General features: G+C 43.1%; 1 protein-coding gene and 1 long non-coding RNA gene across 2 annotated transcripts in view; one reads left to right on the top strand and one right to left on the bottom strand.

Moving 5' to 3' along the window:
- Positions 1 to 26,206, top strand: part of LOC119140792 — a 265,391-nt gene that overhangs the window by 183,065 nt on the left and 56,120 nt on the right. The gene's annotated exons all lie outside the window — the stretch shown is intronic.
- Positions 1,670 to 6,998, bottom strand: LOC119140785 (immediate early response 3-interacting protein 1-like). The gene is made up of 3 exons (XM_037372385.1): positions 6,812 to 6,998; positions 4,444 to 4,548; positions 1,670 to 3,569 (listed from the first exon to the last, which is right to left on the bottom strand). Exons 1-3 carry the CDS (start codon positions 6,900 to 6,902, stop codon positions 3,514 to 3,516), a joined length of 252 nt encoding a protein of 83 aa, XP_037228282.1. The 5' UTR covers positions 6,903 to 6,998; the 3' UTR covers positions 1,670 to 3,513.

A 26,206-nucleotide genomic window follows, 5' to 3' on the forward strand; every position in this document is an offset into this window, starting at 1 on the left:
GATCTTTAAGGGAGTCATGGCCATGATCACACAGCCATTCTGCAACATACAATCTATAATCAAAACTTTGTTTCTGTTACTGATTGTCTTTCTAATGATCATGCTAATATATGCTTGTTTGAAGAAACAGTTTATCAATGTAATTGCAGTCAATCGCATGATCATGAGAGAAGTACCAACCATTCCATCAAAATATGCTGAAACAACTGCTATGTAAATAATGTGAAAGTATTGAAATAATGATTTTCAACACTTTCAGAGGGGGGGAAATGTTACAGATTTGCTAAAATCATTTAAATAGAAATATAGAGGAATAAGAAATATATTGTAATGAAGCTAGTAGTTGCACAACACCTGTGAGGAGTGTGCCTCGCCTGGGGGAGCCGCAGGGCCTGGGCTGTGGAGGCCTCTCTGCCTCTGATGGCAGGGGAGCGCACCATGCTCATCTGCAGGAGGTGCTGCATACGGAAAGCAGGGGTAGATGCCATTGCTTTTTAAGCTGTCACAGTTAGGTTTTCATAATCAAGTGCTGTGCCCTCATTTCCTAAGCGATACAGTTTTATATTGTGATGGTACATCAAAACATCCAAGGTCTATAGGATAGTACAATGCCAAATTCATAATATTGCAACTGAAGGTGAGATATCAAAGATAATTCAAAGGAGTTTGAGATTCATTGCCGTACAAACCCATTACCTTCTACTTTTCCCTTTGCCTGTCCCATGCCCTTCAAAAAAAAACCTTTAACAGTGTGGTACACAGAACTGATCCCTTACTCCTGTATCCATTTGCACTCAAGGCCCTCTGAAGTGGCCCCCAGGCTTGTTTCCACCACACAGCCAGCCACAACTGGTACCAGCACGCTGCTGTGAAAGCATCTTCTATTTACAGATCCTTGCTAGAAATGAGCCAATTATTCTACGCTGGAAAATCTCCATCCTCACCCCGATGTGTAAAATGTGCTGACCATTGTCATTTCTGTGCCAGGTACGAGTGATAGTGCTCTTTGTGGTTTGAAGCAACGACTGGAGCACAGGCTATGTTGTGTGCAGAGCTTTTTGCCAGGTAGAAACTTTTTTTCAGCATTCCCTGTTGTTGAAGAACCTGAGGCTCTGCCAGGTTTGAGGTACTTTGCCTTGTGTGAATGTACAGCAGACTTCTTTTACAACTGCTTTAAGCCACACAAGGAGGCAGTGGCAATGCAGTTATTCCCTTGCTGTTTCTCTCTATGCTCCTTTCTCTGTCTGCCAGTTACCCTTTTGCCCTCCTCCCTGCTCATTACCTGGGAGACCTGATCTTCAGCTGCTGCCCCACTTTGAATGACTATTTTGCATCTGCCAGGTAAAACACGTCCCAGTTTTGCCTCAAAAGCAGGATTCCTGCTGCACAGAACTGCTACTCCTTTTTACTGCGTATGCCTAATTGGTTTTGAAGCAATCTGCCCACCTGCCATAAGCCATGCATTGAAAGTTCAGCCTTTCTGAAAGGACAGGAAGGTGGGGGAAATCACTTTTGCACTCGTTTTTAAAGCTGTTGCTTGTAATCTTTAGTACTGGCTTTTATTTTAATAAGAACTAGTGTTTTAATAGTCAATACATATGAAAAGGAAGCGATATGCCAGCTGTGCTTTAAATAATTTTCAGTGCTCCAATCCAACACATCAGCAATGGAAACATTACCACTTTTTTATTTTTTGCAAAAATTTTACAAAAATGCCTGCATACCTTCCATGTTTTACCTGTTCCATGTACATACCATCCAGATTCCATGAAAGACAGATATATGAAAATAACCGATCCAGACTGTACCCTCATCACCTCTGAACTACACAAAATTATAAAGAAATACTTTATAATAGATCTACCTACTTTCAAATTTAAAGACTAGCATGATCCCATCCCGCCTCAGGCCAACGTTACCATGGCTCTTTAGGTTTGCTACATAAACCAAAATACAGCTTCATAGCAAAGAGATGATACTCGCAAGTGCCACATGGATGAGAAAAAAAAAAAGTATTTCATGTAAGAACAGTAAATCTGGTATCTGGAACAGAATGAAGCAGAGTTTTGGGATATTCCCACTGTACACCAATATAGAGTGAGTTACGAAAGAGAGTGCTTAACTTAGAAATTCAGAATTTATTTACAAATTTTCACTAAAAAAGGGAACATAAAACTCTCCTCCTGAATATACTCTACTCTGCAAAACACTGCAATTGAAGATCATTAAATTAATTTACACATTTTACAGATTTATCTTTGTATACAACAGCATATGCTTTAGTCATCAAGACACTGAAAGAAGAGATGACAAACTAAGCTGTTTGAAAATAATGAAGCTGCCAGGTTTCCTTTGGCCTTCCCTCTTTAACAATAAGCTAAAACACTTCAGCAGAGGAACAGATGTAAGAATTAACTTTTCTAAAAAGGTTCATGAGGATCAGCCTTATTCAGTTCAAACCTGCTACATAGCATCGGACCTAACTCAACAGTCATAACTGAGACAAGCTCTGTACCAAAGCAATATTCTCTGTGACAGAACTGCAGGATCATACCCATAGTTTCAAAGTTGTTAACAATGCAAGATGGAGGGAAGAAGCAGCAGTAATAGAAGAAACTGCAAATTTGCTGGTTTTTTTAACAAATTGCATTTGAAAAGGGCACAGTATTCCCCTCCCACATTCCCCAAGAAGCTCAGAATACAAATGGTTCCCACTTCCAACACACTAATCACCACGCAGAAGTTTAACACACATTTTAAAAAGTATAATCCTTGACAGAACAGTAACAAATGCTAATCACCAATATCACCTGCTACTCTAAATTAACAGAGTTGCCCAACTTCAGGTACAGCTTTTTTAGATTTTGCATAGCAATTGCATCTATTTTTAACTTCACCATCAGCAGGAAACATAGATTTGAAAAGGCTGTGAAACACCAAGAGAAAAATCCTGGTCTTGATCAAACCAGGAAAATTTGACTTCCAATATGAACTGAATCAGGACTTTACCCAACTAGTTTTATCTCTCTCAACATCACAACTGTGCTTCAATAATTTATAACATGCTTTCAGAGCCCAATTCATATTCTCTTAAATAGTACTGTGATAGTAATTGAAATAAGAAAAACAACAGTGCTCTTTAATTTAAAAATAAATTGGGAAGCGTACTGAAGGAAATTCATCCCTGAGTAACGAGACATTTAAAAACCGCATCCTATCGACAATCATCGCAATATGTTACGACGTGTACTCTAACAGTCAACGCTATTACAGGCAGCAACAGAACTTCTCATAGTCCAATATATTTGCAGCACTGTTGCACTGATCCCGTTATCTTGTTTAATGAAACTGCAAGTGAACATTAGGAAATAGGATAAATAGAAATAGTGTCTTTATTATTTTAAGTTGAATGTCAAATTGACAGCTAAACCATGCTGGATCCCAGGAAACTCAGAGCAGTGATGGTTAGCAACTTGCTTCTTTGGACGTCCAAAAGATTTTCACTACGTATCCTCAACCAAACAACAGGAGCAGAACGATTGTAACAGAGTTCACTGCTATTAGTGGCACTGCAGAGAAAGAAGAACAACTGTGAAAATCTTCTTTTCCACATCACAAAGTGACAGAACTTCACATTATCTTGGGAGACTACCTTTTAAGGAGAAAAATCATTTTTAAAAAAACACTTAAATTTCCTATGCAAAATCAGGATGCATGGAAGGAGCCAGGATCGAAGCCTAGGATACTAAAAATTAGTAGGAAGCAATAGCATAAGTAGTTTTCTATAGCCCATCATGTTTTAGCTTTTACCCAAACAACCCTTTCTCCAAATGAAACTAAACCATCTCAGAGGCGGTTTCTCTACCCTTGGCCTTACTGTGGTTTAGAAGAAATGTATCAGTTTTTACTCTGTGGTGGGCAAGACCGGTAAGATTTATTACTTCCTCTTTTATCATCACCTACAAAAGGAATTATTGGTGTGCTTTACAGTGCAAAAACTATCAGTAACTTACAAATTGTCTATTTTTTTCCCCCCAACCTTTGAGGCACGTAAACCTGGCTTACCTTTAAGAATCCCAGGAATTAACATTTCCCTCACCAGGTACTTCACAAAAAATTGAATTTAGCCAAGGTGAAGCTAACTGCACACTCTGATTGATCACCAAGCTTCCCTCCAGCTACCAGACACCAAGGAAAGACAAGACACCACAGCGGCACCACAAGCCAGAGACAGAGTCAGGGAATGTTTTACACTTTATCAAAATTAGGGCACCTTAGCTGGGACCTGTGCCCTCCTATACAGAGTCCATGCATGAAAGAAGGAGAGATTTGAAATGCCAAGCAGAAATAGCTGTTTTTACCAAAATACTGCTGTTACTTCATTAAAGCACAGAAACAAAACTTTACAGACAGTAATATTTAAATAAAAGATTGTCACTGTACCTCTCATAAAGGTTTGTACAGATCGAATAAGGTTCATTAGCTGCGCTTTAATTCCTGGTTCCTCTCCAAATCCTCCAATCCCCTGCTGATCGCTTCCCCAGCCAACTGTGTCACATAAAACCAGCCAGACATGTTAGACAAAAAAACCCCAAAACAAACAACCCAAACCATGCAACAAATGCTGTCAGCAATATTAATGAGCGATCTATCTTGAATCTGGTTACGTTTATACTAACACTGAAAGACAAACTACAAACCAATTAGCTTTATTTCACAATCAGATGTTAATACAATATACTAAAAACTGTTAAACCTTTTCACGAACACAACAGCAACGACAGATCCCTGTTTCTGTGAAGGAAACCCTTACTTTTTAATACACGTTAATATAGTTCCCTGCACGCCAGGGAAACAAATGAGTTTATTTGGGCTTCAAAAAAATACCTGCCAAAATAAAACCAAACTACAATCTGCTCACAGTCCTTTGCCAGAAGATAAAATAGCAAAATAATTGTTGGGTGTGAAGTGATGCTTCAGCACTGAGAATTGAGCTACCCAGCAGAGAGCAGTCGGCACAAATGCCAAATCGGGATGATGATTTTTGGTAACTGCTGTGAAATGTGTTCATCTGATTTGTGTCAATATGGAACAATGCTAGGGCCACATGATGAAATGTAACCTTCTGTCTTACATACCCTTGTATAACCACATGCCTAAGAAAAACAGAGTGATCAATGTATATAGTTCCTGTATCTTGCAAAGGACATCTGGTTACACACCCTGATATGCAGGCTGAGCTGCTAACTGCACAGTGTTAAGTAAGAGAAGCTTACAGGGCGCATGCATAAAATCTAGGGTCATCCTAAGGGTGAGCTGAGGAAGACTGCTGACTTCATCCATCGACCACCAGATAGGAGTCAAGAAGACCCTCAGAGATGGAAAGAGCATGCACCACGGAGTACACGCCTATTCCAAGGATCCATTTACATAAACCAACCCTTTCTTAGAAATAGCTATGAGTATGTATTAGTTTAGGAAATATAAACCGAAAGTAAGTTTTGTACAGTGTGCGTCTTGGTGGAGCAGAGACTCCCGGTGCACCCAGCACTGTTTGCTTGCCTCTATTCGTTTAATAAATTGCAAACTTTGATTGCAATCCTATTTGGGACTCAGTCATTTATCACACTGCTATTAAAAAAAAAAAAAAAAAAAAAGACTTGGGAACTTTTCAGAGGGCGATAGAAGGTTTACGAATCCCTTCAAGAGGGAAGCCCTTCCCCACCCACTGTGGGGAGGCAGAGTATGTGGGCCCAGGGATGGGCCCAGCCCTCACCCATCTAGGGATGAGCAGGGCAGAGACACAAGCAGCTCTCGATATTCAAACCTGCACTGCACTGCCTGCACGTTTCTTTTCTCCAGACACAACTTTTAAGTGATTATTTTTTTCCCCTTTCTTGTCTCCTTCGCTCTGCTGGCACCAAGCTGGGGGCAGCAGGCGAGTCCTCTCCCACACCAGCCTTGCCGAATTCCCACTTGGATGAACCTGGAGTTATTCCCAAGTCTCCCGAGTCACCCAGGGCTGACAAGTGGCTTGACCCATCCCATCAGTCCCTACGTCTCCCTTTCCCTCGAGCTGCTGCTCATCAGGAAAGCAAAAGAAAACCCCAAACCCACACTGAGCAGATCCCTCGCAGTGAATCCTATGGGGAAACGGGATAACAGGATTACTACCTGTGCTCCTGCTAAAAATCCTATCTCAGCCTGACTTGGAGAAACCAGGATTCTCCAGATCGGGAAACCATGGCTCATAGGTGATTTTTTGGGGGGGTTCTGCAGATTCTTTGTGTCGGTGGCTTTTCTGTGTTTTGTTTTAAGGCCAAGGCTGCCCAACCTCGGAGATCTTTCTTCCGCACCACAGAAATGCCAGCATGAACGTGCGAAGACAGAGAAGCGCTATCTCATCACAAAACAAGCACGGCAAGATGAAACAAACCATCTCAGCCATCACAGCACGGTGGCGAGCAGCACAAACGGAGACGAAATTGTAGGAATGTACCAAAAAAAAAGAAAAATAAAATTATGGAGCAGGGCGAGGAGGAAAGCGAGAGGCAAAGCAGCGACAGGAGTGACATCAACCACAGCAGCAGAAATTCACCTTCAAGACCGACACCCCCTCCCTCCCTCCCTCCCTCCCTCCCCCCTCCCCCCGCAACCCCTGGCACGCCGGCATCCAGTACCTGCAAGGAGGCCCCGCCGGGCCGGGCTGCGCAGGGCAGCGGGAGCACATGAGACACACGGCGGCGGCGGCAGGGCCTGCCCCGGGCCGCCCGCCCCGCTCCCCGCAGCCGGCCGAGCGGTGGCCGCTCACCGTGTCGGAGGAAGCGCTCTTCGTGCAGCACGGCCACGGCGTTGACAATGAGGAGCGCGGCCTGCAGCAGCGAGTACAGCGTGAACGCCATGGTCCGCTGCCGCGCCGGGAGCCGCCGCCCGAGCGGGACGTGGCGGGTGGCGGGGCTGAGTGCAGGAGGCGCGGCTTGACGGAGGGGGCGTGGCCCCGTCGCTAGGTCCCCCGCCCCACGGTGGAGTCACGCGTGGGCGCCCACGCCAGCCGGTGTTGCCCGTGGGAAGCCCGGCGTGCCACTTAGGTGGCCTTCGGCCTCAGTCCGGGCTAAAGGGGAGGAAGGCGCGGCCTCAGCATCCCCCCAGCCATCATTTTAATGGTGTGACCCACAAAAGTTGGGAGCTGATGGGAGAAGGCCAGCCCAGCGTGGGGCAGCCACGTGGGCCATCACGGATTAATAATTTACTATAAACAGAATTAGTCAAAAACATAAACCACTTTATATGAAAAAATACTTTTTTAGTATTTAATTTTACAGGAAATATACTGTTCTGGTTTCAGCTGGGATAGAGTTAATTTTCTTCTTAGTATTTAGTACAGTGTTTTGGCTCTGATGTGAGAGCAATGTTGATAGTGAGCCAAGGCATCCTAACCTGATAAGCAAGCACATACTTAATCAATACTGCACATATAATGCCTCTAAGTTGCTAAAAGTTATATGTCATGATGAGTTCACATAAAAGTCGCTTGGCGTTACTTAGATATGTTTACCATTATAGTATGTTTACTGATTACTTATAATCAATGTTTTGCAGTAGAGGTGTGGCCTGGAGGCTGAATAGAATCAATGTATCCAAAATCATGTGTGTTTTTAGATAAAGAAATGTAACATGTATAAATAGGTCTGAAAAATGTTAAAATGGTGCGCATGATTTTGGTGGGACTACCCCCCGTGCTGCCCAGTGCTACATAAACATACCTACTTTACAATCTAATCATTGTGAAGTCTGTTTTCTGCACGTCAATAGGACACCGATGTTTTTAGTTGTTGCTGGGTGATGTTTATACTAAATCAAGGGCTTTTCATTCAGTTCCTTGGGCCTTGCCAGCCAGAGGGCTGGGGGGGCACGGCCAGGACAGGTGACCCAAGCTAACCAGAGAGGGATTCCATACCATAGGACGTCATGCTGAGTATATAAACTGGGGGAAGGAGAAGGAAGGGGGGGACATCTGGCATTATGGTGTTTGTCTTCCTGAGTACCCGTTTTGTGATGGAGCCTGGCTGCCCTGGGATGGCTGAACACCTGCCTGCCCATGGGAAGCGGTGAATGAATTCTTTGCTTTGCTTTGCTTGTGTGTGCAGCTTTTGCTTTACCTATTAAATTGTCCTTATCTCAACCCTGGAGTTTTACATTCCTTTCTGATCCTCCTCCCCATCCCTCTGGGTGAGGGGGAGTGAGCGAGCAGCTGCATGGTGCTTGGTTGCCAGCTGGGGTTAAACTATGACATATCCACTTCTTATATTTAATTTTATGGAAAATATCTGCTTTTTATATGGAAAATATCTGCTTTTTTATATTTAACTTCATGGAAAATACCTGCTTTTTATATCTAATTTGATGGAAAATATCTGCTTTTTAATATTTATTTTTATGACAAATATCTGGGTTTTTTATATTTATTTAATTTGATGGAAAATATCCACTTTCTTATATTTAACTTTATATCTGGGGTTTAATATTTAATTTTATGGACAATATCTGTTGGGGTTTTTTTACCCTGTATTTTTTCAATATGTATTGATTTACATTTTTGTTTCAGCAGGAAATCAGCTCGGATCCCAATTGTTGTTTATCCAAACCATAATGACTGCAGAAATCAAGATTTGTAGCAGAATCCAAAAGAAAACAATTATATTTTATATGGGATTGATCGGGGCCTCTGGGTGCTTCTGCAGTCAAATAACCAAAATAATAATAACTGGAGCTCAGGGATACTGTATAGTTATTGATGCAAAAATATACTTTTTTTTTCCCTTGCAACTTTCAGTCCGATTGGCTGAAGGGGGTGATTTACATAACCACTCTGATTTTATTTCTCAGTAATCATACAATATGCAAACCCCTTAACTCCAGATGGTTGATAGCTTTTATTACTCAATCAGGGTACAATGATTTGCATAATCACTGTTCTTTGATGGTTATTAGACTCATCTGCCTTGATAGAAATGATAACATGCAGGAGCGGGCTGGAAACTAGGACCACGCGTGGCAATCAGTTAGCTGAGGGGAATGTGCTCGAGCTTGTCTAGACAACAATTAACATGATGAGGCAGGTTTACAGAGCACGGGGGAGTGGGAGAGGGATGGCGCCAAGGAAAGGTAACACCTTGCTGTTAATTGCTGGTAGTTAACCACCAATCAGGGATTGCCTAGGATGCAAGGCTTAGCTTCAAGGACCAATCTGTTTAAAACGCGCAGCTTCTGAAAGTGTATAAAAACGCGTGCTTCTGTACAATAAATTGACATTTGCTTGCATCAAGCTGCGTCCCGTCTCTTCATTCGCCGCAAATTGGTGACCCCGACGTGATGCGTTTAAGGATCTGACGTGAAGGGCTCTCGAATCGCCTATCTGAGCGACATGCAGCGAATCCCACAGAACTTTGAATGATCTGCTGAAAGGAAGCAGGAGCCGGCCTGAAATCCCTCCGGAGTTGAGAGGAGAGCTGTGGGAAATCCGTAACGGGGAATCGGGCTTCGTCCCCAGAAAGAGACGTATATGGACTCATGAAGGGTCTTCTAGTCAGATCAGGGAGTCCGTGCCTCAGTCTCCTCAAATGGTGACCCCTATGGTGGTGTCCCGAAGCCTTGGAAGAATAAGGACGGAAAAAAGACAGCTCGTGGAAGAGGGCTGCGTTCCGGAGGAGACGGCTTGGCTGAACGATCGTCTTGCTGTCTGGACCAGGCGGACAACCTAAACCCCGAGGATAACGCCTGTATGCATCGAGACAGGTGAGCAGCCAAGAAACCTTAGAGACTTTGAAAGAATGAAAGTGTGTACATACAGCAGCCAATTGTATGATGCTGCCGCGGAGGGGAACTCCGTGTCGGGAATGCATTTAGCACCTTGGTGGCAAATTCTGACTCCTCTTTGCCAAGTGTGGACTAATTCTGCTAACGGTGCTAAACCAGAGGAAGCTGTAAATTCCACCGACAGCGCGACTCTTCTCAAGACACCGTCAGCGACGGCGAGTCTGTCCACACCTCCTCTGCCCCCAAAGCTTCTGTCACTGATTGCAGCGACCCTCACAACACAGGACCAAGCACGGGAACAGGACAACTCGGACAATGATTCCATTGACACTGATAAACCTTTTGATCCAGGTCCTATAGATCTGGAAAAGGAGCTATTCCTTTCCCCCACCCCCTTGTCTCTCCTGATGCATTGATTGTATTTTGGGGGAGGGTGAAAGGGGGTCTGAGGGATTGGTGGCAGGAATGCAAGTGGGAAACAAGCGAGGGGATTTGGGAGTCGCTAGGGCATGTTCAGTATTTTGTCAGACAAATCAACCTGCAGAGTGGCAGCCTGTGCAATACGAGGCTGTTACAGAGTTAAGCAAAGCAGTGCGGGAAGGGAGGATTCATAATGAGAGAACAACTAGGTATTGTGAAGGAGACTAGGAAAGATAAACATGGTTATCTAGTGTTTAATAGGTGTCTGCACACTTGTAGAGATATATAGTTATGTAACTACATGAATGGTTTCTGCCCTGAGCCTGGTGGCGCATACAGCTGCGGTTTGTGTCCGGGCTCAGAGATGTAAATAGGGGCTTCTCTGTTATGGTAAAAGTGTTTCTCTTTGCATAAAAAAGAGAAGGAATGAAGGGAATGACCCCGAGGTATGTTCAGAGAAGGCATGCGATGTTTCGAACTTTTTGACTGAACCAGTTCTTGTTTGGTGTGCCCTTCCACCCATGTATAATGTTAATCCAAAAGAAGCTGATATTCTTTACACTTTGTCGATAATTGTCTTTCTGTAGATGCTAATGTAGTAGGAGGCTATGATGGGAACGTGTCGCAGCGGTTCTTCTCTTATCCAGAGTGCAGGGAAAGCATTAAAGAGTTAAATCACCTTGTTTGGTAGGCAGTTCAGAATGTGAGTCAAAATTGCCACTGCTTTTTGTTGTTGGTTCAGGGACATGGCTGTGAGGATTTTGATGGTATGTGCTGCGTGGATTTTAGGCGCCCCATTGCAGCAACATGTTATCAAAATCTGAGAAAATTTCAGCCTTTTTGGCATCCATTCACTCAGTTGGCAGTATTGTTTGTTTGCTATTGCCTTGGTTGCTGTCATGTTTGCAAGGGCCCTGCAGAACATGGCAAACCTGGTACTAGCTGTTCAAAAACAAAAAGGGGAAATTGTAAAATTGTACGGAACAAAGACAGTGGGTTATTTTGACATTGATAATGTGTCTTAGTTGGTTTTTTATTTGTTCTATTACTTGTGCCTTGTTTTTGCTCGGTTTCAGGGGTTCTTTTGTGCAACAGGAAGGGGGAGATGCAGGAGCGGGCTGGAAACTAGGACCACGCGTGGCAATCAGTTAGCTGAGGGGAATGTGCTTGAGCTTGTCTAGACAACAATTAACATGATGAGGCAGGTTTACAGAGCACGGGGGAGGGGGAGGGGGAGACGGATGGCGCCAAGGAAAGGTAACACCTTGCTGTTAATTGCTGGTAGTTAACCACCAATCAGGGATTGCCTAGGATGCAAGGCTTAGCTTCAAGGACCAATCTGTTTAAAACGCGCAGCTTCTGAAAGTGTATAAAAACGCGTGCTTCTGTACAATAAATTGACGCTTGCATCAAGCTGCGTCCCGTCTCTTCATTCGCCGCAATAACAAATGATAACTTTGTGCTTAATGCGGTGGACTGGCGAGACCCCATCTCGATTCTTTGCCCTGCCACAGACTTCTGATATGATGTGGGCAAATTATTCAGGGTTTATCAATATTATATCTCCATGCTTCAGCTCTGGGTTAAGATCCACTCACCAGCAAGCACGACATGAGCTGATCCATCAGCAACTAATTAAGCATTGGGACCATATGATCAATCGATGCTCGGACACCATGTGAATTAGCTGTGAAGAAACCCACACCTCAGCTGCTTCTTGTCATCTTGCCTTTCCAAAACACCTGGCTGTAGTATAGTCGATGACGTAGTATTTTGCATCTAAATAAATGTTACTATTAAATAACATCACATTTTAACTGAAAGCAAGAGAAAGCACCCCACCATCACAGCCATAGCATATTTTGTTACTAACTTAACCCCAGAATTGTTACAATTAAACAAGGGATAGAACAGAGAACAGAAATCAAACATACTCATCTGAGTTTTGTCATCTGCTCAAAAGTATTTGTCATTTCAGTCTTGAAAAGGAATATAGCCACAACTTAGGGAAGCAAGCAAAACATCTAGTGTAATTCCAGGGAGACCAATGCCATTGAACATACACGGAATATTTTCTTATATGAGCGCTCAAAATATTTCCACATGTTGGCTCTGATTCTGCAAACACTTATGAGTGTGATTGCCTTCACGTATGCCAGCAGTTAGTGTGAATACACAGTTGTACTGGCACATGCGAACAGACACTTGCTAGCTCAAGAATTCCAACACAACGTGTTTATTTTTTAAAGATTTTAAAATATTTTAAAAATTTGGTATAACTACAAACCTCCTAAAAAATGACAGATTAACATTTTAAAATGGAGCCATTTCTAGTTACCCAGGGGCCCCAAAAGTTCACAGAAAGCTTTTTTTAATCATTCAAACCATCTTTTTCTGTGTGTCTATAAATAATAAAAAAAGCTGGTCTTGATTTTTACCAAACTCCATACGCACAAGGGAAGTCAATATTGGGCTGAAAAGATTTCATCCCAAAGGTTATTACTATTTTTTAAGAAGTTGTGATTGCTGGCATATAATGGGCTCACAAATGGAACTGCCTCTTGTTCTCAAACATAACTTAGGGCATTATGGCAGTAATTCTAAAATTAAATACAGAAAAATATGAGGGGTCACTAACAAGCTTGTCTAATGACCGCCAGCAACAAGTAGCATTTCCTCGGCTACCTCCTTATGATATAGAGAAATAATGTGAAATGGGGATAATGGACATGGATTGTGATTGTATGTGTCTGCTTAAGGAGTGTGGGTATGGTGACTAGTCATGGGTGCGGTGACAACCACAGTTTTGAGGAGACGCCTGCCCTTCTTCCTCTAACAAAGGGGCTATTTAAAAAAGAATAAGAAAAGATGAGAGACATTCAAATGCTATCTAGAGGGAGGGAGTGCTAAGTCTCCTTGCTGGAAAAGATTGGGTGGTCACAATCACCTGAAGAAGATCGGGTGGTCACAAGGACATGAATCACCTGAAGAAGATCGGATGGTCACAAGAACATGAATCACCTACAAACCTGCAAGACCACCACATTCCAGGAAACGGACTGATAAGCTAATTAACATACAAAGCGGGGTTTAGGTAACAAATATGTATAGGCGTTAATTGAATATTCATTTGTTTCATTGTATAAATGTGAGATGGTTCGTCACTTCGGGCATGCACGCTTGTGGAGGAGCGATCCCCCGTGCATCTGCGCGCAATAAACATACCTACTTTATAACTTTCGAGTTATAGAGTCTAATTCCGCACGTCAGTTTGGCGAGCCAGGCAGGAGGATTTCTGCTCGGCTGAGGGACCAGCTGCGGAGCGGACGCTCCTAGGCGCGCCCCGGGAGATTTCCTCGGAGGAGCCTCCTCTTCTCAGCTGTTCACCCGGGAGCAGAAGAGAAACCCCTGGATCCACGGATAAAACGGTATGTTTAGTAACGGGGCGGCTGGTGAGACGCACGGAGACGTCCGGCGCGCAGCGTAGTCCCCAGGAGGAAAGGTACCTTGGGAGGGGGTTTGCTGACCAAGGGGTGGCCGCTAGCGATCTTGAGGGCAGATCGAGCAAACCCGAGGTTACTGCCATTCCTAAAAGCCCGGAGGCCTCGTGACGGAAAGCGGGGGGCGGGACGGAATAAGGCGGAATCTCACAGGAACAAGAGGGACCTCACAGCAAAAGTAAAAGGGAAACTTTTGCGTAGGAAAAAGAGGAAGCTAAAAACTTCCTTTAGGTTGTCTTAAGAATTGGGGAGTTCCTGGAATGTAACAACTGAAATAGCGCTCTGTGTCTTGTTTGTTCTATGTGTTGTCTTGTTATATGTTCAAAACTCGGAGTTATGAAATGTATGTTGAAAAATATTAACATTCTGGTAATTCGTGGCAAATAGCGGAAAACTTAACACTCTGCTTAAGACCAGGAAAAATTGGTTTTTGTTTATTGTTTGGTTTTTGGCAATTGTTCATTGAAATGCATACTTTGTGAACTGTTAGTGTTCCTAAGAGTTTGTACATAAGTGCACAGTACCGTATAACATACTGCTTGTGTGACTGCGGGCTGCCCGGAGAGTGTGAATGGTGTGATTGAGATGCGCATTTTGATTTTCCGTGTATAGCTTAATTATTTTGACTGAGTGTGAGTGCAAGAGTGCTTGAGACAGGCGTTTGAGTGCAAAACGAGTAAGAAGCTCTATCCGCGTTTCTGACCTTGGGTGGCTAAGGCGGCCGGGAAAAAAAAAAAGAAAAAAAACCCAAAGTAATTAAAATTGCAAAATGGGAAATGGAAGGAGTAAGCCCTGTGAAAAATCGCCCTTGGGTTGTATATTAAAACATTGGAGTGATATTGTAGGACATGGTGGTACCGAAAATAGAAGGAAATTGGTTAAATATTGTAATCAGTGGTGGCCTTTGTATAAATTGGAGAGTGATGCGAAATGGCCTCAGGAGGGAGGAACGTTAGATCATAACACTCTCCTGCAATTAATGTTGTGTCTGAGAAAAGAAGGAAAATGGGACGAAGTATCGTATGCAGACATGTTCTTTGTCCTCCAGGACAAACCTGAGTGGCAAAAGGACTGTGGATTAGTACCCCCTCGGGATCCTATGGTACTAGCACTAGAAAGAGTGCGGGATTAACATCACCTGATCTTTGATTGTGGCTCTAGAAAAGGATAGGAAAAAACTGAGACCTAAACTAGAAAGATGTTCTTGTTGAAATTTCTGTGTTTAAAAGCTCAGGTTGCGGTTCCTTCTGTGGAGCAACCAGAATGAAACACGTTGTAAGATATAAAAACTTGTACTAATGTATGTAAAACCTGAGGCGTGTGTGTGTGTGTAGAATCAAAGACCTTGTGAAAGTGTTGGGGTGAGTTTGTACAAACCCCTGTACCCCCTCGAAGGTGCGACTGAATCATGCTGGGATGCATGGCAGGATGTTTTCTGTTTGCCTGCGAAGGCCTGATATGTAATAACACAGACTTAAAGCAACAAGTAGCAGATTTGCATTCAGGGTAAGAAAGAGTTAAAACAGAAGTGCTGCTGCAGAGGCAGGCTTGTGTAACCTGCAGAGCAGGAAGAGCATCTCCTGCCCCGAACCCTTCTGATGGTGGGGAGGAGGGGGTTGCTGTTGCTGACAATTGAGCAGAAGGACCTGACAATGTCACCCCAATTGCTGCAGCATTTGCAGCACAACAGGACCGGTAACGGCCCTTCTAGGGCAGGGAATGGGTATGAGGTGGAATTTTAGTGAATACAAAACCAACTGAAAAAAATTGTTACAGTTGTGGGAGCTGCTGGCCACCAGGAAAACATCCTGAAACCTTTAAAGTACAAACTAAAAAAACAAATAAGAATGCCAAATTCACTAAAATCTTTGTTGGCATGAGATTTATTAGAACATCTAGACGTTTAAAGAAGGGGAAATGAAATTAAAAGTTAAATATGATCAAGTAATTGAAATATTGAGCTTATCTTTAATTCAGCAGAAAAGAGGAAAAGAGGACCTCCCTGAAGTAAGAGAAATTTTTAACCAGGTGTATCTGAAAATAAATTCCAGGAAAGGTGAAAAATGCTTTACCTGCTACAGTAAAATGATAAGGGGGAGGCTTGCTCAGTTCAGATAAAAACAATATCCCTTGGTCAGCAGGGCTGTGGGGATATTGGCAGAAAAAGTGAAATAAAATACACTCTGTAGTAGATCTACTAATGTAAATCTGTGTGTTTTGCCATGACAGTGACTTGTTATGGGATGTGCAGATGAAACTGCATTGACAATGAAGTACAAGGAATAAGGTTGGTCAGATGCCTCCTACCATAGTCAAGGGCAAGACTGGGTTGGCCTCTGTGTTTGCCACCAAGAAGAATCTTGAGCTCCGCTGTTGGCTGCAACCCAGTAGGCGTTGAGCGGTGGGAACATATGCCATGCCAGACCTTGATATGAGGCATGGCCCACTCTGAGGCACTGATTTGGAAATTGGAAACCGCCTGGCCGACCATGAGGCCAGACGAGTAACAGAGGAGGTAGGAAAGGAGGAATTATCCTTAATACCAGATGATAAAATCCAAACTGTAAGTACAGATCAAGAGCCAAACTATTCTAAAGAAAACTTAAAGGTAATTCAGGACATGAATTATAAAATAAAATTAAGTAAGTGGACTTATTTAAGGGATGGTTGTATAGTGGTACCATCCAATTTAATATGGACCACAGCCCTATTATTAATAAGACGCATTGGGGAGCTGATACTTTATATAAAAGTCTAAATCAGAAATTGAAAGGGCGAAACTTGTATACTGTAATAAAACAGGTGACTCAGCAATGTGAAATGTCTTTACGCAATAATCCCAATACAGCAAATAAAATAAAACTAGGGAGCATTAGCAGAGGGAATGTTCTAGGGCAACATTGGCAGATCGATTTCTCGCAACTTCCTTGAAAAGGGGGGTATCGATATTTGTTGGTACTAGCAGATACCTTTTCAGGTTGGCCAGAAGCCTTCCCGTGCAGAACTGCTAAAGCCCGGGAAGTGACCAAAATACTACTCCAAGAGATAATACCTAGGTTTGGAGTCCCAGCGGTAATGTCCTTGGATAGAGGACCACATTTTGTGTCCAGAATAGTACAACAGATCAGCCACCATCTAGGAATAGATTGGCAATTACATACCCCATACCGACCACAATCGAGTGGCCAGGTGGAAAAGATGAATCATCTAATCAAACAACAGATTGTCAAGTTAGGTCAAGAAACAAATCTAACTTGGCCCCAATCTTTGCCATTAGCTCTTACATGAATTCAGTCTAGACCAAGAGCAAAAGAGGGGCTTAGCCCATTTGAAATTTTATATGGACAACCCTATGGGGTACAAAAGGGGATGTCTTCACAGATTGGTGAAGAAACAATGACTTCCTATATGGTGGCACTAAACAAACAATTAATAAGAATTGAGAAGCATGTGATGGGAACCCGCAGTAGGGGTCTGGATGGACCTGTTCACGATATACAACCAGGAGACTATGTATACGTTAAGTGTTTTGCAGATAAAACCCTGGAACCACAGTGGACCGGACCTTTTCAAGTCCTACTCACCACCTACACTGCAATCAAGGTTGAGGGACAGAATTCTTGGATTCACCATACCCGGATTAAGAAAGCCCCTGCAACTTCGTGGAAAGTAACCCCAGATAAAAAAGAACTGAAACTCAAATTTACTCGGACAAATGGGAACAATGTGGGTGGCAATTAAAGCTGCAAAGTGGGAAGCCTATGTAAACAGGCAGAAAGCCTGAAGCAGCCGTTCTCCTGAAGAATTCCCTTGCTGCCGAGAAGATGGTACACCCCGTGGCTCGAAGCAACCGAGTCGACGGGCAAGGCAGAGGAGGAACAAACTGTGGAGAAAAGAACCAGAACAATGGGACACTAAAGCAACAATGGCCGAACTTCCCCAGGACTGGAGTAGTCCAGGACACCATGTCTGAACTCCGGAAAAGGTTAGATCAACGTAAGAAAGATCGTGAGGCGGGCAGGTCATGGTATGAAAACTGGTTTAATATCTCACCTTGGCTAACCACTTTGTTGTCTGCTTTAGCAGGACCACTTATTATGTTGATTCTGGGACTTATATTTGGGCCTTGTATATTACGCTACACTTTATTAGAGAACGGTTTGACATAGCTAAATTGCTTATTTTAACTACGAGGTCTAGGGCAAAATATAAGAGTGTATCTATTAATGAGGATGAAGATTGTTGTGAATGCGTTATGCCACGTGAGAACTATGCCTATTGTAATTGTGAGGTATTACCTTGTGAGTGTTATGATAAATGTTGGGATTGTGGAAAAAGGTTTGTTTGCAGTGCCGAGAATGAAAGCAGCGTCTAATAAACAATAATAGGATAAAAAGAAAAAAAAAAAAGGGGGGATTGTAAGAAACTATGGACTAGGGTATTGTTTATTAAGATTTATGTTAAGCCCAATGTAAAGATTAGGCAACAAAAGATAAGATAACCGCCAGGTGTCCAGGATGCCGCTTGTGAAAGATAAGATAACCGCCAGGTGTCCAGGATGCCGCTTGTGCATATGAATGAAGGGTCAACACCTCCACTACTTCATGAACACGAAAGTAAAAAAAAAGGTATAAAAAGGGACTGTTTGAACTGCTCAGGACGGCAGTTGGCGGAGCGCAGACTCCCCTGTCGTCCAGCGCTGTTTTTGCTCATATTCTACTTGCTATAATTAATAAAAATTTTAATTGGATTATGATCTATTGTGGTCTCAATTTATAACACGTGGTTGAAGGGAAAACCAGACAAACCAGACAAAGTTGCTTGCATTAGAAGGAAAGCTCTTTTTTTTTTTTTTTTTTTATTAAGGTGCTATTTTTCAGTGCAGTAAATTCCTGTGGTGTCATCTGCAGAGTGCAGTCCATCACCATAAAGGAGAGTTTTAAACCACCTTACAGATGTCAAAGGATTAAACTTCAGGCTGGTGAAGTATTGTAAAGACCTTGGTATTTTTTATTCTCCATTTATTGTTCAATATCATCAGACAGAGCACAGCTCCTTGGGTCTAACTATGCTCTACAGTTAACAAGATGCGAGCTTGTTGCATCAGGGTTTCGGGATTACGTTAGTTTATTCCCAGTGAGCAAATACCAGGTTGAAGGAAGTCTTCCCATTACTTCAATCCTTCACCTCACTTGCTATGGTCTTCTGAGTCTACTTTCTGAACTAGCTTTAACTTCCTCCTTTAGGTATATTTCCTACCCAGACATACCCATACCAGTATTTTTGAGACACAGGGAAGGCTGGAAATCAGCCCAACCAACCCCAAGCTGAAAGCGAAGAAAGTATTTTGTTGGTGGCAGCTCTTTTACCCTGATTTGACTCCTCTAATCACCAGTGAAAAGACCTTTAACGGGAACATGGCATCAACCTATTTTCAGTGCTTCATGCCAAGTGGTTGCTAATGCATGTGTGCATCCAGACAAGCTTTTCCAGTGGGCCCAGTCATACCTCATGAGCTGAAAATGAGCAAACTTTTAAATATTTACCCTCAGAATCCAGAAGGAAGCTTGCGATGTTGTGGTTTTACCTTAATGGGGCTCTGAGTGGACACAAACCATTGCACTGTGTGGAACAGGGTACTGAACCAAGGAGATGAATCCTTATACCTGCCTACCATGTTCCGACCTCTACCATCCCTAACTCCATTAACCGAAGAACTCTGTATGTGAAAAATTTAGGTTTTGTGGCTCAGTTCGGTGCTATAAATAAATCCCACAGCTACATTTTGCAGTTAAACTACAGCCTTTGTCATCCTTTGCTCATCACACCCATTGCACTGTCAAACAGCTGCAAAGGTTAATGATGCATCATCCTACAGTGTAACACATCTCTTGTCAGCACAAGTTGAGTATTCAATGGATTTTAATGTCCAGTTGATTGTTTTAACCACCAAAGCTGGGAATGCAGTAAGATTTTGTACATTTGTGAGAATGTGTATCTGATTCTTGCCCTCCAGCGGCTAGGTACAGAAAAGATCTTTGTGACTTTGAACGTGCCACACAATTATCATCTCTGCCCTTACTTATTTGGAAAAGGAATAGCTGTCCTGTTCAAAATCACAGCCTGCTGGCTTTCCTAAGACTTGTACCTTGAGAGGACATTAATATGGCTTCATGCACAAAAACACTGCCTGGGGATTGAAGAGCAAAGGAAAAACAAATACAAAATTCTGAATTTACACCTAAATTTATTGATGCCATTTCCTATGTTTATCATACTTGGCTCTATAACTGCAACAGCCTTTAAATGTCATTTGTTGTCTAGTGCATGCACATACACACATGCTGCTGTTCATCTTGGTATTATCAACAGTACAGTATTACATTATGTTACATTATTTTGTACTAAGATTATTGGTATCTTCACCCCGGTCACCATTTGCGTTGTGTTTGTGCTGGAATACACCAGTCCAGAACCAAAGCCTGTTACACTCGGTACCGTATAGATATTTTTCAGAGATGACGGGTGTAGGGATTTTCCAGTCCATCTCTCAGATGGAAGACAGTGGATATCAAAAGCAGGCCAATATAGGGAGCGCAGCAGCAAGAAAATAATAGACTTTGTCAGAGAATTGGAAGTCTCTGCTTAGCCCTGCCTTACTGCCGACAGACGGTCAGGATTTGCAGGTGTTGAGGCTGCAGCGAGTCTTAAGGAGGGATTTAGAGGAGGATGAAGAAACAGCTCCATGAATTTTGAAAGGGGGCGGATTTTGTCTGTGTGCAGCGAGTGGCATGAAGAGAGAGCAGGGGTATTAGGGAGAGCAAAGAGAAGGGGTGTCTGAGGCTGGTGTTACAGGCAGTGGACAGGCAGGAGCAGCTCACTAAATACAGGCATGGGAAGAGGGAGACCAAAGTGGCACAGACTCTTGCAGGCAGTGAGTTGGTGTTTGCCACCACGGACATGCAAGCACGTGCTTCCATCGGACTGTAGGAAATGGTGTCAGTAGTGGTGTTTTGAATGGGAATATGGCTAATGTCCAAGGCTCCTGCTGTGGCTGAGCCTCTGCCAGGGATGGCTGATGTGTCCCCTCAGCTTCAGAATCAGGTCTGGTTTGCATCTCTGCTAATAGAAAAATTACTCAAACTGCCCTTTTGGCACAAATACAGAGATGTTGTAATGGTGACCGAAGTCTGACTGCCTTTGCAGCACAGCACACAGATTGTCACTCAGGTCTATGAAATGCCTGCATGGATCTGTGCAGGAGAGCCTCATCCTTCTGTGCCTGCCCCAAGTCTCTGTTTTGACAAGCACCACATACGGGAGCTTACACAACCATGTCGGTGCCACAGTGTGTCCCGCGGGGGCCAGACTCTCCATCAACAGCTTCCCCAGTGAATGGCTGGCGCCATCTGAGCTGGGAAGAGGAGGAAATCCATTGTCTGTAGCCTTTCTCTTCATATATTTGGTGGACCTTAGGTCTCCCATTCGAAAACATAAGCCCTGAGAGCATTACTTCCATCGAGGTTAGCTAAAGCACAGCCACTGATGCTGACCACCTTTCCAACTTGCTGGCAACTCTGAAGTGCCTTAATGATCCTGCAGAGACTCAGTGCTCTGCAACGTGTGAGCACAAAGGCAGAGCGGACCATGCCAGACTCCTTATGGAGGAATGCCTGGTCGACAAAGGGGTTTTCTCCTGCTTCTTTTGATCCTGCAGCTTTTGCAGGGTTCCCAGCAGCAGTTAGCAAAGGGCATGAAGTTGGACCAGGCTGGCCAGACCCAGGGAGCACACCTATCCCTCTCCCTGCCAGACCTCAGACTAACCTGTTCCCTGTAACTGCCACCTGAACAGGGACAATAGCCAGGCTCGTTCCTCAGCAAGCTGGCATCATGCCAGAGACAGGTTGTCAGTGCTGGGAAAGTTGCAGCACTCAGTTTAAAGATTAATAGACAGTATCTTCCTTTGGGCTGTAAAAGTGGGCAGATTAAAAAAAAATCACAGACCTGGTGACTGAAGAGATTGCCATCTGTCGCGTAGCCACAGAGTCGTACAGCTGTTACCGAAATCTCGGAATGAAGAACTTATCCACACCAATGTGATGTAGATAAGCAGACGCTTCTTTATTGATGGCCGGGTGCGTGAGTGAGTCCTCTCACGATCAACACACACCAAGTTTCAAAATCATACACCTCATATAGAACTTATTCATACATATTCATTAAGTATTCATGCATAAACATAGTATTTCCCAAAAATCATTAACATACTCTCGCTTCGTATGCTAATCAGCTTATCAGTCCTTTGCGCCTGCGCAAAACCTTCCAAGAATTGTGGGCAGGGGTCTCCGGGACGTGGGCAGTGGTCTCTGGGAGGAAGGCCGTAGGTCTTCCTCATGGTGTACTTTTCACCTTTTGTCTGGAATGTGATGGTCTTGCAAGTTTGCAGTGTTCTTATCGGTCTGAGCTAATTTATGTCCTTGTTGGCCATCTGTGTCTTCAGCTTGTTTCTTTTAGTCGCTCCCTCTAGATAACTTATAAACAGGCCCCTTGTTAGAGAAAGTTAAAGAAAGAGAAACAGACTCCTTCTTTCATCAGTTATTTCATTAATTATTTCTTTCAAACTATGGTTACATGACCTAATTACTATACCTACATTCTTTGAGTAAATATAAGTACTTAGCCTTGCTGCAGGGCTGTACAGAGGATTTCATAGCAGCTTTTGTTGTGCAACTACTAGTTTCATTACAATATATTTCTTATTCCTCTATATTTCTATTAAAATGATTTTAGCAAATCTGTAACACAGCTAGTAGGAAACCCTGTGCGAAAGGTTAGGTCTCAGCATAACCTGTGGGATTCACGTCTGAGTCAGAGGGATTGGAAAATATTTGTAAAAAGTACCAGAAATTCCCCCCCCTTACTTTTTTTTCCCCGTGACTCATCCCACAGAAAGAGATAATATGGATAGATGTATGACTCTATAGTAAATTTCTAACACAACATTTCACGGAGATAAGGTATGTATATCTACGCTTTTTCTCCACTTTCATTAAAAAAATCCTTTTTCCTGCATTTTCTAATACTGGTGCAGTACGAGTCTACAGTCGAAAGCTATGGTGGAGAAAATGAAAGCACCTCATGTCATCCATCAGCTCGCCGGCACACCCCCAGGTCCTTCATCCACTTCTCCCTCCAGAAGAAAGCTGCAGATTGAAGCAGCTGTGGGCCACCACTGCTCTGGCGCTGAGTCGGGGGATGTTATTGAGCCAGCAAAGGAGAAGAATGACAACTCAAAAATGAAACTGTCTCTTCAGAGATGGCAGGCTCTGGGGATAACAGTTCACTTGTCAGAAATGTAACACACACACACACCAGGCCAGTCAAATCCACTGTTGAAATCTTATCAGAGCTATTGCCCGTCACCGTAGTGTTTTCCACCACCTCAGGTGGACTGAGATCTTTGGAGGAATAATTTGATATGCAGCGCCTGGCACAACAGAAATGGAGCAAAACGAATCATTAGGTGTCAGATAAGCATGAAGAGCTGTTTGTATTTTGAACCCAATCCAATTAATAATGGGATATAACTAATGGCAGTACAGAACCAATAGCTGGGATAAAGCTGATTTAATTAATTATAGAGGTGACCTTTTCCTCTGCCCCTAATCTTCTGCCCTTCGGCATAAAACATGTCTTATGACCCCATGGCCCTCCTCCATTTGGCTAGATGCATTCAAACTAAAGCTGAACAAAATTTTTGTTTGAAGAGATTTCTCAAAACGTATTGTCTGCTTTCTCATTATAGAAATAAACACCTGAAGGAATGTCCCTCTTCTTGTGACTTCAGGTTGTTCTTGAAAAAAATGAAAATGTTGTCAGTAGTGAGAAATTAGAGGCTTGTGTCTCTTAATTTTCCTCGATAAAATTTCAATACATATATACACATAACAAATCTGGGGATGGGGAGAAGAATCTGGACCAGCTATAAAACAAACTGAATGTTATTGCCCTAAATTGATATTACCCATGCACCCACCCTGGCAATCCTCCAGCCACCGTTATCACACCTTGCTGTGGGCTGATGGGGAAGGAGCCTGGGAGGACCCCAAGAAGCACTTGGGTTTGGCAGGCTATTCCCATGGGCTCCCTGATCACACTCGGCTCCTGCAGGAATTCATCACTGCACACACTTCCTTGGCAACCCCGGCTCCTCCTCTGCTGCCCGAACACTCACCTCCAGAGAACGCTTATTGCTACGCTGATGGCAACCAACAGCAAGAGGCTTCCACTGAGAGACACCATGATAATATCATAAGTAGATGATGACAAACCTTGAAGAGAGTACAGAAATCATCGGTGAGTTTTCCAACAAATAGCTTTAAGAAATGCAACCTTTTGTGAAACAACCTCGGGTTGTTACAGGCTGCAAATACTGATGGGCCTTCTGCTGCAAGCCATGGATGGAAGGGGATAGCCAGCTTTGTTTTAGAAGGGTATTCCTGGGAATGACTTCTTCAAAAATCTCACAGCTCAGTTAATTAACTCATAGGTCTTTATCTATCAAAGTACAAAGCAGAACTGCTTTGCAGGGCTGAGACTGAAACCCAGCCCTATGGACCTCAGGGTGGAAAAGTCTGCCCTGCACTGTCAGACCACAAAGTTATTCCACATATTAACCACCTGTTCACAGTAAAGCCATAGCAGGATCCTGAATCTTACTGCCTCTCTAGCCAGCACCTCCCATCCACTTCCACCTTTTTTCAATCTGCTTCCACCCTTTTTTGCTCTTGGATTCCAAACTGCAAGGAGTGAAATATCACTAACGTCCCCTACCTACCCCTGCCTTCACGTCCCCCACTTCTCTCTTCTGCTGCAACAGCTCCTTGTACTCCCACCATTCTTCCCGCTCTAAAACACCAACAGGAATGGGTGTAACAAGGCTGAGTGAGTCATTCCTTTTGAGCTCATTCAACACTGTACCTGCCAACCTTACATCCTTGGTAACTTGCCTGGTGCCTCTCAGCGGTGTCACGACACAAATGAACATTGCAAAACTGATTTAAAATGCTAATGAAAACAAACAAACAGGAGAGTAAAACACCTTCTTCCTCGGAAACCACAGTGTTGTGGAAACCTTCATCACCAGCAGTGACCATCCTGAAGAAGAAAGCCAACATTCAGATTGCAGTTTAATGTTCAAAACCAGCACATTTATTTTAGATCCATTTATGATGTCTGAGCATTTCACTATCTCTAATGTGAATTATCTTTACAACTTCCTTGTGAGACAGATTCTGCTAACGCCATTTTGCAGACTGGAAATGAAAGCAAGACGGGTTAAGGGACAGATCCAAAAGGCGGAATTTAATCTGACATCAAAAACCTGGATGTTTCTCTTAAGGCAGTAAACTTCCCCAGTGTCTTCAGTTTGACTTCATGTTTGTCTATGGCATTTAATCTTGACATGGACAAGCACTTAGCATCACATTCCAACACATCTAGCACACACTTTTATCTAATCCCAGCCAATCTGCCCCAGGACACAGATGGAGACTTTAGCAGAAAAGGTAACCGAGCCCAAGTTTCTTGAGCAGAGGTTTTACCTTTTCTTTTACTGCCTCCAGAAGTGGAGTGCTTAACTCCTGTAAAAAAATCTAAGCCATCACATAAGAAAGTAACTAGGAATGATCAACAAATAGACGGAAAAATAACGGGGACCCAAAATACAATTTCTTGCTTTGTGACAAATAAACATTACCTTACCACAGCAATACTGCCTGTCACCAAAACCCTCACCCAAGCACCAAGTTTCTCAAAATGATGAGTGGAGCTTTCTTCACAGCAAGCATGTGAGGCAGGGGTGCATAATTAACCTAATGTCAAGACAGGGAAACTCAGGCTAACTATTTGTCTTACATTGGTCAGAGAGTCTGTGGCATGGCTGGGAATTTCCAGATCTCCTGCCTCTTGGTTTTATGATCATATTCCTCTTGTAGAAGCTTAAAACTATGACATGCCTTATTACTGGAAGGTATGATGGATAAAAAGCAAGTGCTTGAGTTAAATTCATGTGTCACCTTGTACTAATACTGCCATACACAGACACACACAAACACACATGTATTTCCAGCTTGCACGTGTGCTACACAGATTTGCAATCATTATTTTATTTGATTCTAGCTCCTTTTCCAGCACAGAAATAAAAAGTGGAGTCACAGGATGTATTCTGATGACATCCAGTTAATAAACACAGGAATAAATTGTTTGACAATATGTTCTCAGGTATAAAAAGAGCTTGTATCTGAAGTCTTTGATGTTGCGCCTTAAATTCTACTCTTTGCATCAATAAGCTTAATTTCAAATTGAATTATTGTGAAAAATATGTGTAGTCACAGGCTGCATAAGAAAAAAGTGAGGGACTGAAGAAAATGCAGCCCTATAAGAAAAAAGCCAAGCCAAATCCATACTCA

The sequence above is a fragment of the Falco rusticolus genome, chromosome W, assembly GCF_015220075.1.
Source record: "Falco rusticolus isolate bFalRus1 chromosome W, bFalRus1.pri, whole genome shotgun sequence".
Lineage (NCBI taxonomy): Eukaryota > Metazoa > Chordata > Aves > Falconiformes > Falconidae > Falco > Falco rusticolus.